Genomic DNA, 18,831 nt, shown 5'->3' with positions numbered 1-18,831 from the left:
CTACAAAGTGATGAGAGAGTAGGGTGATATTTTATCTCCCGACTTTTGTTATTTGTTTTTTTTTTTTTTGAGGTGGAGCAACCTCATTTATGGGTGTCAAAGCAATGTTGGACCCACTAACAGGTTCCGCAAGCTATTGCAGAAAATGCATATGTATTCCTGCACACTACTTACTAAATCTCCACCCCTGACCTCTCACCTCCTGGGAAACCGCTAATAAAGCATTACTTCTTGAGGGGTGTTAAGTGCCCACACACAATCGGTCTCCACAAGCAAGCATCATCCATACCAGACCACTACACGCACACACTGCAAACCACAAATACCTAAAGGAGGAAAACATCCAGAAACATAGCACACCTGACATGTACTAAGTGTACCACACACATTTATACATTCATACAGTCAAACCAACACAAGATAAGCGCACAACAATCATGAAGACACGGCCACAAGACATAACTTATCCACCAAAACACACTCAACAGTTAATTAAATTTCCACAATCTCACCCAGAGGACACAAACACACACCCGCCATCTAACACACATGCAACTCAACTGCTTACCAACAATAGGTTGGTAAGTAGTACCCACACGACCGTCAGCATAATCACTAAAAACATGAGTAACGCCCTCAGGCACCGGAAGCAGAGTGTCCATGGTCTCACCGCACCAAAGCGATCCCCCCTCATGCGTGAGAGGGCCCTGAGGCACTCAGCCACAGACCTGTCCAACCCAGCACCCTCCGACGCCTCATTCCCTTGCAGACTGCACCAATGCTTGCCGTAACTTTTGTAACACTTGAGAGGGTAACACTCATGAAACGTCACTATGCCTATGTGTTTTCAATGTATGCATCCCCATGGGTGACAGTTAGTCACCAAGTTGAATTTATTACTCAATTGGATCTTGTATTTCAAATAGAATTAACATGTTTGTCTTTTTATATTCTTGTGAAATTATTAAATTTTATTAAATAATAATTAAAATTTATATTATTTTAAGTTTTTGAATATTTTACAGTTTTATTACTGAATTATGGTTTTAATACAGTAAATTTATGTGGTTATATTTTAAATTAAATTACACATATATAAATTACACAGCTTGAACTTGATATATACCCAAAATTTTACAATGGTGTTGAGCTAAGAGATGTCAGGAGGACCATTCTATTAAAACGATATCAATAATGATATATTAATTGAAGAAAAATAAAAATGAGCTGCATTATTATGTAAATAGAATTACAAGAGTATTTTAACATCTTTATTGTGATGCATCTTTGGGTTTACAATATGTGAGAAGTTGTTTCCTACAAAAATGAAAAAGATTGATGGAAGAAGAAAAATTAAATACAGGTATGTTTACTTTAAATTAAAGACAATTTTTTATATAATAATAATGGCAAAAATTTATTTTTAATTTAACAAAAATATTCTATTTCAGTTTTCGTTAGCAGTAACACTTGAAATACAGAATTAGTTATTTGGTCTTTGTCTAAATTTTGTTACTCTGAAAATTTTATTTCATAATTCTTATGCACTAAACTGACTGAAAATGATACAACAGGCATTTTTTATATCATAAATAAATTCAATATTAACATTAATTGCTCAATGAAAAATGTGTCATTTGTTGTACAGTATTCTTAACATTCATTTAACTATCTGGCATGCTCTTATATGTTTATAATTATAAACTATTTTTAGAGAATCATAAGAGATTCCTGGGATGAGGGCAAAATATATGTATAGGTAAAGCCAAATGCTTTATCAGCAACAGTGCAAAGTGACAATGCTTTGCTATTATCATCTGGAAATTTTTTAGAGTGAGTAGGTTATGCATTTTTACTATCTTAAGAAATGATTATGTTTAGAAAGTTGGTGTGCTAGAAAAATTCACGTAGTGTCAAATGCTCTTCAAAGAGCTCCTAATTCAAAATTTAAGTGTAGTTTAACATTTATCATATTAATGATATTCTGTAATCTGATAGAATTAAATAACCTGTTTTTTTTATTTTTTTTTTTTATAAAAATAACCAGTTTTATATTTTTTCTTTGAAAATTATAAATTATAAATTGCTGGTATTCATTTCATCCAATACTTAATGTTGTCGAATTTAGCCTCGTTAAATGTTTGAAACCTTCAGTGTACTTTGATGCAATTTTAATTTATTAATATTATTTGGCACATAAATTTTACAGCACTGTTCTTGTTAATATATTGTAATCTTGAAATTGTTTCAGAGCATTCCTTAATACTTACTGATACCTAAAAAACACATCTTCATCCCAATCACTGATATGGTGTAGCATCAATACATGTTCATTGCATTGAGGCTTTGCAATAACATCTTGCTCTGCTGCAAACAAAAGGTGTAACAATATAGCAGCATCTTGCCCATGCCTTTTCTACATGTTTGCTTGCAATTATCATCTGATTGCCAAATTAATGAGATTTTTGTCAGTAATAATTTGTAAATTATGAAGAATTTAATTTATTTCTTGATCAGTGACTTGTGATTTCCCGTAATGATGGAACATCCTCTTCATAGATCCATTCATTATGTTTTAGTGCTTCAGGTTCTTTAAAGTAAGTTACCAGTACATACTAACCAGGCTCTGATATGAAATTTGTATTTTATTGCCAATTTTATAATATATTGTCAAGAGGAGGAGAATTTCTTCTGTCCATCTCATTAAGCACACTCCCATTTTGGTGACAAATTATTTTAAATTGCATTGTTCAAATTATGAATACATTATTTTAAATAGGAACATTTTATAATATTAATAATAACAGTATACATATTCAGCAGTATCAGCCCTTGGAACCAAAACCTTTTGCTGCTGTCTAATTTGTTGATAGTAAATATCTAGCATTCTAAACAGGAGCTCCTCTAAATTAAGATTGTTTGTGTACTAGGGACATGATGATTACTAAAGACTAAAGATGAATTTGATTTTATTTACATTATGTGAATGTTATGACTCACAGCAGGTTGCAGTTGTTGACTGGAAGGCTACCTACAAAAACTTATAATATATACCATGTGAGGTGGATATGATGCCTGCACTTCCTACCTATAGCACCACAGATCTCCTGTGGTGCTATAATTAATGTAAATAATAAGTTGCCGTTTGACACCATTATGCAGTAAACACAAATGCTTTTTAACTTGTTTTAGGGTGCCTGATTCAAAAATGTGGAAGAATATCAGAACATGTTTCTCAAGCAAGCTACATACTTAGAAAAAACAGAATCTGGGTAAGCAGGAGAAAAAAGAAAGAAGTACATATGCTTAGATCGTTTGTTATTTCTTCATCCAAGCAATGAAGATACGATCAACTTAGAGCAAATGCAGCTCCAATAGATGTCAAGGAAACGGAAAGGAATGAAACGGAAAATAAAGGGGCAGAAGCAACTCACATGTGTTTCCATGAGCAAGAAGAAAACTTCTTTGCTGAAGATTTTATAGGAAAAGAAATGATGAAAAACATCAAGATACAAACTTTGCCCTTTCTTTGTACTGATTTTGAAGGCTTTGTGCATGAATAAAAAAGATTCAGCTCAGATTCAGATTTTGGATATTTTTAAAACTTTAAATTCTAATGTGTATTACACCAACTCCTTCACTGCATTTCAAATCATATTTACAGCAACTCTTTGATTAAATTAATCAGTTATATTCTCTTTTCCATTCATCCCATCTATCAGTAGTTCTTCCAAGCACCAATTACATAAATCACCCACACTTTCAAACAATATACTGTAATCTTTTTTTCTATTGCCTGAAACTATTTTAAGCTTCTTAATGTATAAATTTATTAATCAAATATTTTAAAAAATATATAAATTCATTTTTACTGTATACACTCATATAAGTAAATAAATTATTTTTTTAAGAAATATTTAAAAAGTTTGTTAATGTATGTTTATTCTTATAATTTAAAAAAATCCTGTTGTAGTTGTAAAATGTTATCTCTATGTTGTCTGCTATAAATTGAAAGTAGAGATGAATAGACTGATACAATGTGCTTAAGTTTTGGTTTAAGAAGTAAGTATTTTCATTATAGAACAAATTTAAGAATAAATATGGTTTAACATGAATATTTAAATATTGTAAAACTATTATTCCAACAAAATCATAAGTAATGCTAAACATTATCATATGGAATATTATTAGGGGAGTAGTTAATGGTAGATAATAAATAAATTGTAAACAAAACAGTTTATCTGATCAGGATTTAATTTTGGCTTTCAAGGATATTAAAAAAAAGATGATAATGCAGATTTTGTTGTAATTTTCTATATTCTAATGAAGGAAAATACTGGATACACCAGAAGATGATAAAACTGTCGTTCTTGGATCTTGTTTAGAATTATTGACAAAAGCATCATCAGATACGAATATTTGCAATGACACTAAAAATATAAAAATTTTGGTGACAAAGTTCTCTTGCTGCTGTACTGAAGGTATGTACTTTAATCGTCATCTTTATCATGTGCATTAATTTTAATGTAATCTTAATTTATTAATTTTACCTTGACAATTCCACATTTGAAAATCTTTAGATTTTTTTTTCATGTAAAATAAATTTAAATTTTGATTTTAAAAATCAAAATTTAAAATTCCAGTCCTGGACAGCTGAATTTACATATCAATTCATAGCATCAATTCAGCAAGTGCAGTACACATTTCATTTATTTCTTCATCGTGAAACCATACCGATATTATTGCTTTAATGAGGACAATTTTTGTAGGTACAATTAATTTTTGAAAATCATTTTTTCATTATTGCCTAGAGACTTTCAATTGGATTTAAGTCTGGGAAGTTGTCTGGCCTTGAAAGCACTTTAATGTGTTGTTCATCAAAAAAAATTTGTACATATTTTTAGCAGTATGGCATGGCACCAACTCTTGTTGGAACACTCCATTACCTTGTGGAATGTGTTATGAAGTTGCCACAATCCTTTCCTTCAGAATCTTGATATAGCCATCACTTTTCAACATACATAGGTATGTTGAATTACATCTTCTAAAGTAATGAACAAGAGCCTTCAAATGTCAAACATTTACAAAAAATTCTTTTCTGGCGATATTTAACTGATTATTGGATATGAGCTGGTGATCTATTTTCATAAGATGCTTTTCTAACATATAGAACTCTTTACCTCTGAACATAAATATATGACTCATCGAAGAATAAAACATTTTTCCAGTCTTCTTTGGTCCAGTTAGCTTTGGCCCATAAGAGCCTTTTTTCGCATTGCTGCTTTTTAGCTTGCTGATGAGCTTTTTGTCCAGTTGCAAGAAGTCAGCGTCTGACAGTTGTCAGTAGATCTATCTTCTGGCTGCTAACTCTCATGTAAGTTCTCAGTGATCCTGTGTTGAAGTAGTTTTCTTTTCTTGCCACATTTGCCTTTTCTTTGGGGTGAAAAAGAACAGTTTTTTAAATTGTTTTAAAATAACATTCGCTGTCTCTCTAATCCACACTCAGAAGCTGATTTGTCATTGTCATACTGGTATGCTCAGAAAGAGAAATAATTTCAATTCCTTTCTTAGATTTATGTCCATTATTATATATTCAAGACACACAGAATAAAAAAATACTGAAATATGATTTTTCAATAAAAAATGTAAAATAAACTTTCACAAAACACTATTTATAAAATTGCTAAATAACCAAATAACAATAACTTCACATTACACAGACAACTTAAAGAATGCTTGAGGTCAAGCAATGTAGCTGCAACATAGAAATAAACAAAAAATGTCCTATGTTCAGATTAATCTGCAATCCACTGAATATCTGAAGGAAAATCAGTTTTTTCACTCACAGGCAGTTTATTAATGCCTTCTTGCAGGGCAGTTGGAGAAGGGTTCTTAATTTAAATCCAAAATGGCAGTTTCCAACTTGATGACCCCATTTCCAGGTTAATTCTGTTTAAAGATTTTGAGAGTTCAAGTGGCTTATTTGTATATCTACAGTCAGCAGCTGAGAGCCAAGAAGTGATAAGCATTCCAGTCTCATAATTGAGAGGTCTTTGGTTTGATTGTCCACGTCAGGTCTTTTTTTAACTATTATTTTTTTCTACACGTACACAGATAAGTAGCTGATGTATTATTATGTAGTAGTTATAATTTTTTTTCTTATGAATTTCATGTTCACTGATCATTATTTTATTTGAACCAAAAGATTTTTATGAACATGTAGGATGTAGGTCTCGCACTTGAAATAAAGGATTAGCAAATATAATTTTTTTTATAAACCTACAAAAAAGGAGATAAATTGGTTTTAATTTTAAATTTGCTTGTTGCAGTTCATCGGATGATAATTTAAAAAAGAATAGATGAAACATAAATACTTTCAGATTGTTACAGGCAAGCTGGAAAATTAAAATAAATTTATTTATTGAAATTTTTTCTAATTTTATTAAGGAAAAACTTTTTTTTCATCAAACCCAAGATCTCTCAATTAAGAGACTGAACGCTCACCACTAGGCTTCTGCCGCTGCTGAGTGTGAATATGCAAATAAACTACTTGAACTACAATACATCATACAATTCTACACTGCTAGGGCAGTTTGCTTTAGTGAATAATTTTAAAAAGTATCTTAGATCCAATAAAAATATCAGAATTTATAATTATAAGTAAAGTAGATAATAGTATTTAATTTTAGATCTGTAAATATAATGTTTTCTCACAAAACATTTACTTATCCTGTCAATTTTGCTTTCATTTATTTCATTTTAAAACTCATTTTCAAAACAGCTGTATTATACATAGTACTGTAAAGTTTTGATATCCATTCTATTTTATGTACAGATACTCATACTATGCAGGATTTAAAACAAAAAAAAAACTTTTTTATTTAGGATTGACATCCTAATTTCTTATTTTACATCTTTATTATTTTCTTTTATTTGAGCTCACAATATGTTAGTAATGATTTCTTTGATGTTTATATTCCATTTTATTACATACCCATATTGTTATGTCATCTACTTTGTGACATTGAATAACTAATTAAAATATTGACTTAATATTTTCTGAACTGTAAAATCCACAAAAAGAAATAATAACTTCATTCCACTTTAAAAAATAGCCTACTAATGCAGCAAAAAAGCAATAAAAATTAATACATTAAATTAGCAATAAAATTTAAATTAAAAAAAAATGTGTTTAATGTACACTTATTTAATTATTACTTTTCTTTTATACAATAGGTATCTTGTAGCTCATCTAACAAGTATTATATTATTTTCTCTGTTTTTAAATAATGAATATATCTTACTTTAGATATTAAAAAATATATATCACAAAACGTTTATGAGATTATATAATCAAGACAAAACATTTCTCTATAAACAATATAAACAAAGTAAAATATTGATCACTGTGGCAGAGCATCAGCATTTACGCCTTTCATCTAGTAAATTCCAGTTAATCATAGCATTTTTTCATATGCTAAAAGATTTCCATTCCATATAATAATGCGTAAGGTCTGAGTTTATGTAATGAATTAATTGTAAAAAAATTTATGTAATGAATTAATTGTAAAAAATACATAACCTTAAACTAATTGTCAGAATAATTAATGTGGTTTTCAATAATTGCTAAAATATCTGGCAGTTTGTTGCAAACCAAATGGTGAATGAATGAATCTATAAACATAGTAGTAAAAAAAGACTAATGGACTCTACATTTTATTGTAGAGTTTTTTGAAAAAATGCAAGCTGTGCTTTGCTTCAGTAATACAGAGTTTTAGACATATACTGAGATTTCAATAAATTAACTACACTTTCATTGTAAAATCAAAACATAAATCATAAGATAAGAAAAAATGTTTAATTAATGTCTGTGGTTATGAAGTTTTACATTAAAAAATCAACAATTTTCCTTTTTCATGCATGAAAAATTGTAATTTCAGTAATAATTTTTCAATAATGCAATAAGTTTGTACACACCTTTCCAAACAGAATTATTTGCAACATGATTTAGTTAGGTAATTAAACGACTGCATTTTTAGAAAGTAATGCGTATAAAATGTGCCAAAAAAAATTCCACCACAAAATATAGTCTTAGTTAACTTTAAGTTAAACATTACATGATGAATTAGATCAGTTATTAAGTTATCTAGTATTGAATTGTGTGCGTAGTTTTCATAATTAATTTATAATTATTTGTAAGTTTACTTCAGATTGGTAAAATGTTTTATTTTTAATTATTAGAAACTAGGTTTGTTAATGTTTTAAATAATGAGATTGCAGTATACTCTTATGTATTAGATCTCTTTAATTTTATAATGTGAAAATTTCTAAACAAATGTACTGGTTGTTAGTAAATGTGATACATTATTTTTTTAACTTAACATTAAGAATTGAATGTTTCAAATTTTGCTTTTTCAGAACTTGTACAAAATCCAGATTGTAAATTTGAACTGCAAGATGAACAGTTCACTGAATTAATATGTCCTCCACCTTCACTTATTTTACATAATACTAATCAAAGTAAAAGAATACCAAAATTATACTTTGATATTAATCATCATGCTGGAACAATTGGACATGCTCGTGCTTTTCGCCTGTTAAATCCAGATATTTATTTAAATGTAGTTATATTAACTACGGTAAATTTACAGTAAGTAACTTTTTATATTAAGTTATATTTTTAAAATTTTATATTTTATTCTATTAATGAAATTCATAAAATGGCCCTCTTAAACCCATTTAGCATCACCAGTCATCATGGAACTTTTTTTTATAATCTGAACAATCTTATTTATATATATATATATATATATATATATATATATATATATATATATATAAATAAGAAAAAAAATCCCTTCATTTTTTTATATATAAATATAAAAAAATTTTTATATACATACACTTATAAAAAAGTTTTTATAAATTTTTTTTTTTAATTTTTTTATATATATATATATATATATATAAATATATACACAAGGGTTATTTTTTTTCAAGGTCCAATCGGTCGTGAAATAAAAACCCATGCAAAAATCGGATGAACCTTTGTGCATATGTGCAGCATCTCTAGTATGGCCTTCAATCACGCCGCATCACTTCATTTAGTTTTGAACACGCAGCTAGCATGTAAACATGTCTACAACAATAGCATCTCCCGCCAAGTGTAGAGTGCGTGGGATAATTCAATTTTTTCGGGCTGAGGGGTGTAATGCAGCTGAAATTCATCGATGAATAAGTAATGTGTACGGTGAAACTTCAATGACAGCAAAGTGCGACCATGGTGTAGGAACTTTAAAGTAGGACATGCAAATGTTCATGATGCAGGCGGTCAGGGAAGGAAGCAAGTGTCAACCGATGATCTCGTTGAACGAGTGGATGAGGCAATTCGAGAAAATTGTCGGTTCACAATTTCTGTATTGAGTGATTTATTTCCTGAAATTTCAAGGTCAGCTCTCTACACCATTGTGAGTGAGAGACTTCAGTACCGCAAACTGTGTCCGAGATGGGTTCCCAAGTTGCTGTCCGACCATCACAAAACAATGAGAATGGACACCTCTCTAACGTTTCTCCAGCGCTACCACAATGAAGGAGAAGATTTTTTGAACAAAATTGTCACAGGGGACGAGACATGGGTCCATTTAGAAATTGAAGAAACAAAAGAACAATCCAAACAGTAGATGCTTTCTCATTCTCCCAGTAAACCAAAGAAGTTCAATCGAACCTTCTCCAACAGAAAGTGTATGGCTACTGTGTTCTGGGACCAGAATGGAGTTCTCTTGGTGGAGTTCATGGAACGTGGCATGACCATCACTGCAGCCTCATACTGCATGACTCTTCAACGTCTACGAAGGGCAATTCAGAATAAGGGGTGAGGAATGTTGTCATCAGGCATTGTCTTTCTTCATGACAATGCTCAGCCGCACACTGCAGCTGTAACAAAGAAGCTCCTGCAGCATTTTCGTTGGGAAGTGTTTGATCACCGACCATACAGCCCGGACTTGGCTCCATTCGATTTTCACCTCTTTGCTCACATGAAACGCTGCAGACCAGCGTAGAAACATGGCTGAAAACACAGGCGGCTCCGTTCTATGACGAGGGTATTGGAAAGTTGGTATCACGCTACGACAAATGTCTAAATCGGAGTGGTGACTATGTAGAGAAATAGTGCAACTATGTAAGTACTTGTTACAAATAAAAAATTATTCATTTTCACTGTGGTTTTAATTTCGTGACCGATCAGACCTTGAAAAAAAATAACCCTCGTGTATATATATATATATATATATATATGTAAAAATAAATGTTTGTTTGTCTCGTATGCATTCCTATACCATTCATCCGATTGTGATGAAACTTTTATGAGTTGTTGTATGCACACCCATGAAGGTTTCTGAATTAGTTTGTACTTGTAGGGGTTGAAATATTTAGAAAAATTTATTTATGATACAATTTGGTTCATATTTAGAATATATATTGGTCACATGAAAAGAAATATTTTGGAAACGTGACGAAGAGGGGTAGGGGTAAAGATTGGAAGAGGGAAAGAGGAGGAAATGGAAAGGTTAAGTTTTGTGATATTCCGTAATGTTCAGTTTTTTAATGTTTTATCAAACTTTCATTTGTGTTAATTTAATATATATATATATACATACTCAAACTTAGCAATAGCGAAGCATTGCCAGGTGAGCCAATATTTTATATTTTTTACTCAAGAGTCATCTAGGACAAAGTTCAGGTTTGTTTAATGAGTTCATTGTTTCTGACTTAACATAGTTCAAATTTGCTGAATTTTTTTTTTAATATTTCAACTTTTTTTATCAAACTTTCAGTGATTTAAACACGTTTAGCATTTAAAATAAAACAAATATTTTGTCTAAATATATATTTGGTCATACTATATTAATCAATAAAAGAAGTATAAGTGTTTTTTCTCAATATGAAACATACTTTTTGTATGTTGTACAAAAAAAAGTTGGATTAAATTTTAATTTTGTATTGATTGGATATATGAGTCAAATTATAATGTTAAAAATACTATATATAAGAATACATACACAGATAATTAACATAAATATAATTTGATGAATTATTTATTTATTCTTTTGTTCCAAGTAAGATTTTCATTTGCATTTTCTAACCATATTGTTCAATAACAATAACTGGAACAATTCAGGATAGCAAAAAAGCAATCATTTTATAAATTTTTTACTTTTCTTTGGGGTTTAATTATGGTATTAAAACATTTTTAATTAACATTACAAACATTTTTTTCTTAATTTTGAAAAAAGGTAATTACTATAAAATCACTAATTATATTAATAATTTAAAAAAATAAATAATAAAATTCTTATGATAATGATAAATATTGCAGATACATTGAAGGGTAAATTCATTTATCAGCTTTTAAGCACAGAAAAACAGGTTAGGAAAGTACATTATACTTAAATACATATTACATTACATTGTACTTAAATTTTTAAATTTTGGGAATCATGTATTAAAGTGCCCGGAATGCACTCTAATTTTATACATTGATTGAAAGTGGTCTATGAAGACCTAGCTACTCATTTCTGGTGTGATTTTTACTTTTTTCAACTTAATCTGTTGGATAAAATTATATTATACAGTATGTAAAGTCTAATGATTTAGCATGAAATGAAATTTTACAATGATTTTTGTCTGAAGAATTTTTAAAATATACATCAGAGTACTTTGCTTTATAGTATTATTTAGAAGTCATTAATATTTTTATTTATTTAATATCATTAATTTACATAGTATTATTTAGAAGTCATTGTTGTTTTTATTTATTTAATATTAATTTACAACATTCTAATTATTTGAATTTTTTATTTTGCAGTAAATCAGAACCAACTGAACGTGGAAAGTTGTTTGTCCTAGTTAAAGATTTGGTTCAGGAGATATGTGTAATAATTTTACTTACAGAAAGTGGTGAGAAGTTAGGTTACTTTTTAATCGTATGTATGTAGTTTATATTTATCAACCAAATTTACCTGCTTCATTTATTTACCATACATGATTCTATAAGGTAGAAAACAACTAATTGGTATAGCTAGTTTCAGTCTAAATACCAAATAAGTTATGATAGCTTGCCTTTCTATACTGCTGTATTTTCATGTATTCTGATTCTACTTTTGATTGTTTAAAATATATATATATATATTAGCAAATTTTTATGGATCCAAAGGAATAAAATAAACAGTAGTAATAGATAGAAATAGCTATTTTTGAGGCAGACTGTAAGAAATTTGTTCTTTGAAGTTAAAAATAAGAACAATTATGAGTATGTTTAACTTAATTATGTTAACTAATATTAATTAACTCATAGCTTTTATGAAATAACGTTATTAAACAAACACACTTATGTTTTTCCCTAACTTTGTTATTAAAAAGAAAAATTTCATACAGCCCTCTTTGAAACTAACAAAAATTTATATTCAATAATATTTTTTAACTCCTTTACGGAAAAAGAATGTTTACTACACTGAAAGTGTAATCATATATTTGTTAAAAAATGTGATAATTTGTACTAATAAAGAATATTATATTTTGTAAAACTAAAAATAAAGATATATTTAAAAACACTTTCTTAAAAAAAACATTTATGTTAATAACTTTCCCGTCACAGCTAAAGCTGTGTTCCGGGAAAGTCCTACAACTGTTTGTTGTTTCTGATTCACAGCTTACACACACAACTTAATTTAAAATATTTATCATTTTATTTAAATATATTAATTTTTTCATTTATTTAATTCAATTATTCTAACTAAAGCAAATGCGCATACTGTATTTAATTCGCGTGGGTGTGGTGGTACTGGTGGCAACAGTCAGCATTAACTTAACTAATGTAATTTCACAACTTACATAGAGCAAATTTTGCTGGCATAGTTTACAATATGATTGATGTAGCTGCAAGGCTTAACACACCAGGTATAAGTCAATTGGGCGATCGAGTTCGAGACCCAGCCAGACCAGGTTACTTTTTTACACTTTAATTATTATTCATTCATTTAATTCTATCCCTCACCTGTGTTGTCACAACATAACAGTAGTTTAGAGTATTTTTTGCGATGGAGGTGCGATTTTGCAAAAACCTTTTATAGATATTGTTATTTTTTAATTGTTAACAGATGTACCTAAGAAAAATATAACCTTAGTTAAGGCCAAAATATTGAGATATTGAGACTGATCTTGCCTACAGCCTCACCTCCTTGACCTTTATTATCCTTGAATTTAATAGCATCAATGCCCCATATATGGAAGTAATTTGACCAAGTCTTGTCAAAATTGGTCCAGTAGTTCTGGAGATATAAGATGATATAGAGGCCAACATTGAACCCACACACGTACATATGCACATTAATATCTGGAAAATTTCCATCCGGTTTTTTGGGTTCCTTATTGTCAAAAAGTTATGATGTGAAAACTGCATATGCCCAAATTGGACCATTACAGTACTTTCCTGTCTAGAGCTATAGTTCTGCTATACTGCTATCTAGACAGGAAAGTAATATCAAAACCATTCTCCCTTTTGTAACAATTTATTGTTAGCTATATAAGTTCAACATTTTTTCATAGCTGGAAAAATATATATATCTTTTGTCTTTTTAGTTCATTTTAAATAAAAGTATTATTTAAGGTTTTTTTATATATATATTTATAGAATACAATAATTTAACAAAAAAAAAAATTTTTGAAGAATATGTAAATTTTACTAAGATAATAATAATAATTATGTGACAGAATGTAAAGCCATGGAGTGTACTCAGTAAATTTAGATATATTGTACTGTTTTAAAAGTGGAAAGTATAAGGGTTCAAAATTAATGAATGTATGCGATGTAAAAACCTTATTCCTAAATATGTTAATTGTATCAAATTTTCATTAATTTGTATAATAAGATTGATGAGTCTAGGATGTAATGCACAGTAAATATAGGTCTGAACCAGCCAGTACGAAACTTAACCATAAGAACTTGTGTCTCAATGAATAACATATGAATTGCGAAGCAAGTCTCTTTTTGTCTTTTAGAAACTTATCAAAATAAAAAAATATAAAGGAAAAAAGAATAACACTTTAAATATGTATTTTGTGTTGCTGCATGCAGTTTTGTAGATCATTTGTTCTTATGTATTATTTACAAATTTTGTTCTCACTATTATCCTCCATAATCAACAGCATTGTACAGTGTAAATAAAAATATTTTTATATTTTATATAATTCTTAAAAAGAGACTAGCAACATTATTTTCTGTTTTTCATAGTGACATTTTCAATTTAAATAGCCCTTAACTGGTTATTAGTCATTGAATATCTGTTACCCATCATAATTATTGTTCTCAGCATTATTTTATTTCTGAATTGTTTTATTTATCCTTTTCTTGGTTATTAAATAATAGATCATTTAATTCCCCCACTAAATTAACTTCCTTTTTAATGAATTCATGTTTTTTATCATTACCTTTTTCTGGGAAATTAACTTATCATTTATAGTTAAAATTTCAAAAGCGATGTGAAAAATATAAAGAACTGAATATAATTCTGTAGAAGAAACAAATTTCTGCAGAAAATTTACATCTCTTTAAAAAATATCTTCAATAGTTAATAGTTTGCTATTCATACAAAATTGCATAAAACGTATATGAAGGCTAAAATAAAATATTAACTCTAGTCGACGATTACAAACTGCTTTATATAGTGTCATAATGCATTGTAGTAGACATCAGCTAAGTTTAAATACAGTCATACCTTTAGATTAAGGCTGCAAGCAATGATACAGAAAAGTGAGCTTGGATTTTTCCACTGCTTTACTGCACTAATAAATTCAGAAAAGATTTACATCTTTCACTGCTGGCATTTTATCATTATTTCATAAACTTATATTTTCTTGGAATTATTTCATGATATATTCTATTTGTTGAGTATCCATCAGCTGATAAGGATGTAGTTTACTGTTATATGGAGGATATAGATTTAGGTTTTTTAAGCATGAAAATTATAATTAATGTTTCAGAACTAAAAGGATCATTATATTTTATTATTTCAGATGTTGAAAAGTGGAAAATTGGAACTACCAGCTCAAATAAAAGAGAACAGGTTTTCAAATTAACGGGTATTAAATTTGTGCATCGTATTCCTTTGAAAAAGTAAGTTATAAAAATGTGTATGTGCATGTTTTGTGTATGCGTTCATGTGCATTGCATGTAAGCAAGAAATTTTTTTGTAAAAGATTTTATTCATATTTCATATTACTGTAGTTAAAATAATAAACATGGATTGCTGGGAAATTTGAGGTTGAATTTTTAGCAGTATTTGCTGAATCTACTGATATTTTCAAAATAAAAATGTTAGTTAAATTTTTTATAATGTTTAAAGTTTTAGTTGTTGGTTTTTGATATTTATGTTTTTTGTATTTTGCTTTGCATCTTTTTAAATCTATTTTTTAATTAAAACTACTAATAATGATTATTTGAGAATCAAATGCACATCTAGTTCTTATTTTTAATTTTTTGTAAAAATAGTTCTTTGCTATTTTATTTTAACAAACAATTCATTTATCTGCAATAATACCTATTATATGTCCACATACTTTACAATAACAGCTTCTCCATCTTGCCTTGGTGTAAGAATCAGATTTTCGATAACAGAAAACTTTATTAGTGTAGTACTTTCTTTTGTTTAGAGAAAGCTTTGATGATCAAGAATTCATTTTTAGTTGAAACTGATTGAAAATTTTTATAAGAAATAATTTTTTTATTTAACAATAATAATTGATATATGTCTTTAAAATGAATCTGATGATAAAAATAGCAGCTTTAAACACTGATATGATGTACACATTTGTTTTCTCTCTTCTTTTTAATAATAAAACTTTTGCTGCTTTTGTAGTTCTGTTTACTAGAACACACACATATGTGTGTATGTGCGCATGCGCATCTGTGGTATATATGTAAAAAACCAAATGTATGTATGTATTGGTGAAAAACCTAACCATTTATATATATATGTATTTAGGGTACTTATAAATTAACTCTAATTAACTGTATTTATTATTAACTCTGTTCGAGCATTACAAACTGATTTTATATAGCAACATAATGCATTGCAGTAGACATCAGCTAAGCTTAAATACCGCTATACTTACAGTCAGTTGACATTTTATTCAGTTCTATTCAAGTAGTATTTGGTGAAATATGGAGGCAATTGTTGCAGCTCCTGCCGGTTTTAGGATATGTAATGTCTTTCATTTATTGCAAGCAGAAGTAACATCTTCAGCCAAAAACCACCATCAGCTGTGTGTTTTATGATAATAATGTAATGAGTGATGGTTCTGTGAGAATGGCAAAGGAAGCCAGGGAATGGCAAAGGAACTAATAATCACAACAAGGAAGGAAGAGAGGAACATTCTAATGCGAGTGATGAACTTGTTGGAAAAATTGAACATGTCATTCAAATAAATGCTAACTCACAGTTACTGAAGTTAGTGAAAGTTTTCTTCAAATTTTTTAAGTCCCATTCTTTACAGCATTATTACAAATAGATTGGGTTTTAATAAGTACTCTACACAACGGATACAGAAATAACTTACAGATCCCTTCAAAATGAAAAGAACTGGAAATTAACTTTTCAGCAATAGCAATACCAAAACAAAGTAACTGAATTTCTCATCAGTCTTGTTACTGAGAACAATAGATGTATTCAGTTTATCAATATTAAGACAGAAAATTAAACCAAAAAGTGGATACAGATATACTTGCAAGCCTGAAAAATTAAAAAAATTACTCTTTTTGGGACCATAAAGGAGTTTTGCTGGCAGAATTTATAAATTTAGAAACAATAATAATCTCAGACACTCAAAACTTCAAAAGCAATGATGAACTTATGGATGGGTACTTCAGCAGTGCCGTTCTTTGAAGAGGAAATAGATAAGCTGTTAACATGATGCAAGTGATTGAATTTGGGCAGAGACTGTGTCAAGAAGTTATATAAGTATGTTTGTAACTTTTGTCTATAGAAGATTTTTTAAAATTTATTTTGATTATTTTTATTACTCAACCAGAGTTTAATTTATAAATAGTCCTGTATATAACCAAACCAAAAAAACAGTTCTCATACTAATCAAGCCATGATATAAGGATTATGAATTGTATGAATTTTTCTGTTTAAAAAAAATCCTTCATTTGCTTGTTCATTTCCTTGTTTTTCTTGTTTTATTGCTTCCATTTGAAACAAAATTATTTCAAAAAGTAAGTCTAATTTTAAGACAAAACATTCTTTAACTTTATGATTGAACCAATTGGGAATATTTGGTTTAGGCAAATACTTGAACCAATATTTTTATTTAGGCAATTTTTCTAAAGCATGATATCAAAACTTTAGATCCATAATAGAAAGATCGAAACAATATATCCTATAAACCTATCTGTAATACCTATCCTAATAAAACCTATCCCCTGGATAGATTTTATCGTAGGTTATTACATAACCTATTTATAATTATATTAATATATATATATTGTATATATTAATACCCTGGATATATAATCTGGTATATCCTATCTTATTATATTCATATATTATAATTAATTTCAGAAATTATTACTGATGGCAAATTTTTCCCCATATTGATGGCAATATTTATTTAATATTTTTCTGTTTTTTAACTGTAATTTAAATTAATTTTGTTTTTTTTTTTTTATTTATTATATACTTGTACAGAATGTTTCTAAGTTTGTATACATTGTTTTTATTACAGTTTTGAAGTCATTCATCAATATCAGTTAACCTGTTCAACAGACCAGGCATATGTTTATTATTTGTCTCCTGCTTCTGATTGGTGGACAATTAATGAATCAAGTTGTGATTAGACATAGTCAAGACTAAATATAATGTATGTTATTAGTTTTCTAAAGAGAATTTATTGTGTTTTTGTAAAACATTTGTAGAAGATGGATTAAATTTAATTTTGTTATAATAAGATATTGTTTACTTACTGTTAGGGGCTCTGTCCTGTGAAATTTAGTCCTTAGTTTCAGTATTTCTTATTACACTTACTTAAAATTCCTTGCTAAAAAGTATAAGTACGTAAGTATTTATAGCAGAGAGCTACAAATTATGTAAAGCTAATTTATAGCTCTCTGCTATAAAGTGATTTAGGAAAACTTACATAATATAGTTGAGTAGTCTGATAAAATAAATAAGTACAGATTAATGGGGTATGAGTATTATAAATGAATTATGAGAGATATTCATGTTGGCTTCTTTATGCATTGTTTTATTTTATTTTTTATAATTGCATCAATTGTTTTTGTATGAACTCTTACATTATCTTAAATTTTTTAAGAAAATTTAATGATTCTGTAATTTTGTTTACCCCTCAGGTCTTCCACTTTGAAAGAAAATAGATTAATTAGTGAATTACTTGGAAAGTGATTCAGAAATGTCTGAAGCATTGAAGATGGAACTGAAAAATTCTCAAATAAAAAAATTATCAGCCTGCAAAAACAGTTTCAGAAAATTTGAAAGAAGAGGAGATTCATGAACTGATAAACTTACAGGCCTTGAATAAATGTGATGACCATCTTCAGTTAATATGTAAAATACAAAATTTTGCTGTCTTTAATTTTTGGTCATCACAATATTTTAAACTGGATTACAGAACGTCAGTTTCTGTTAGTTGTATCCAATTAAACAATACATCTGTACATTGTACAGTAAATGTATATTATGAAGTTCAACTAGTAACTTTCCAAGAAATGTGCTATTTTAAATTAACAGTAGAATACTTTAAAATTAGGTAGCAATCAAA

At 28.6% G+C, this 18,831-nt stretch overlaps 1 protein-coding gene across 3 annotated transcripts in view; it reads left to right on the top strand.

Moving 5' to 3' along the window:
- LOC142334175 (uncharacterized) overlaps positions 1–17,994 on the top strand; it is a 39,379-nt gene extending 21,385 nt beyond the window's left edge. The window contains exons 6-10 of one of the 3 annotated variants that reach the window (XM_075381984.1): positions 4,330–4,481; positions 8,419–8,650; positions 11,864–11,955; positions 15,070–15,169; positions 17,779–17,994. In XM_075381984.1, coding sequence (XP_075238099.1) covers positions 4,330–4,481; positions 8,419–8,650; positions 11,864–11,955; positions 15,070–15,169; positions 17,779–17,890 — 688 coding nt within the window. In that variant the 3' untranslated portion in view covers positions 17,891–17,994. Of the gene's footprint in view, positions 1–1,108; positions 1,364–3,192; positions 4,257–4,329; positions 4,482–8,418; positions 8,651–11,863; positions 11,956–15,069; positions 15,170–17,778 lie in introns of those variants that run through there. The other 2 variants (XR_012758799.1, XM_075381985.1) reach the window with 2 other exon arrangements.
- The last annotated feature ends 837 nt before the right edge of the window (positions 17,995–18,831 follow it).

This window comes from Lycorma delicatula, chromosome 1 (genome assembly GCF_047948215.1).
Source record: "Lycorma delicatula isolate Av1 chromosome 1, ASM4794821v1, whole genome shotgun sequence".
Classification (NCBI taxonomy): domain Eukaryota; kingdom Metazoa; phylum Arthropoda; class Insecta; order Hemiptera; family Fulgoridae; genus Lycorma; species Lycorma delicatula.
The sequence above is the reverse complement of the archived record's forward strand: the minus strand, read 5'-3'. Positions and strand labels throughout refer to the sequence as shown.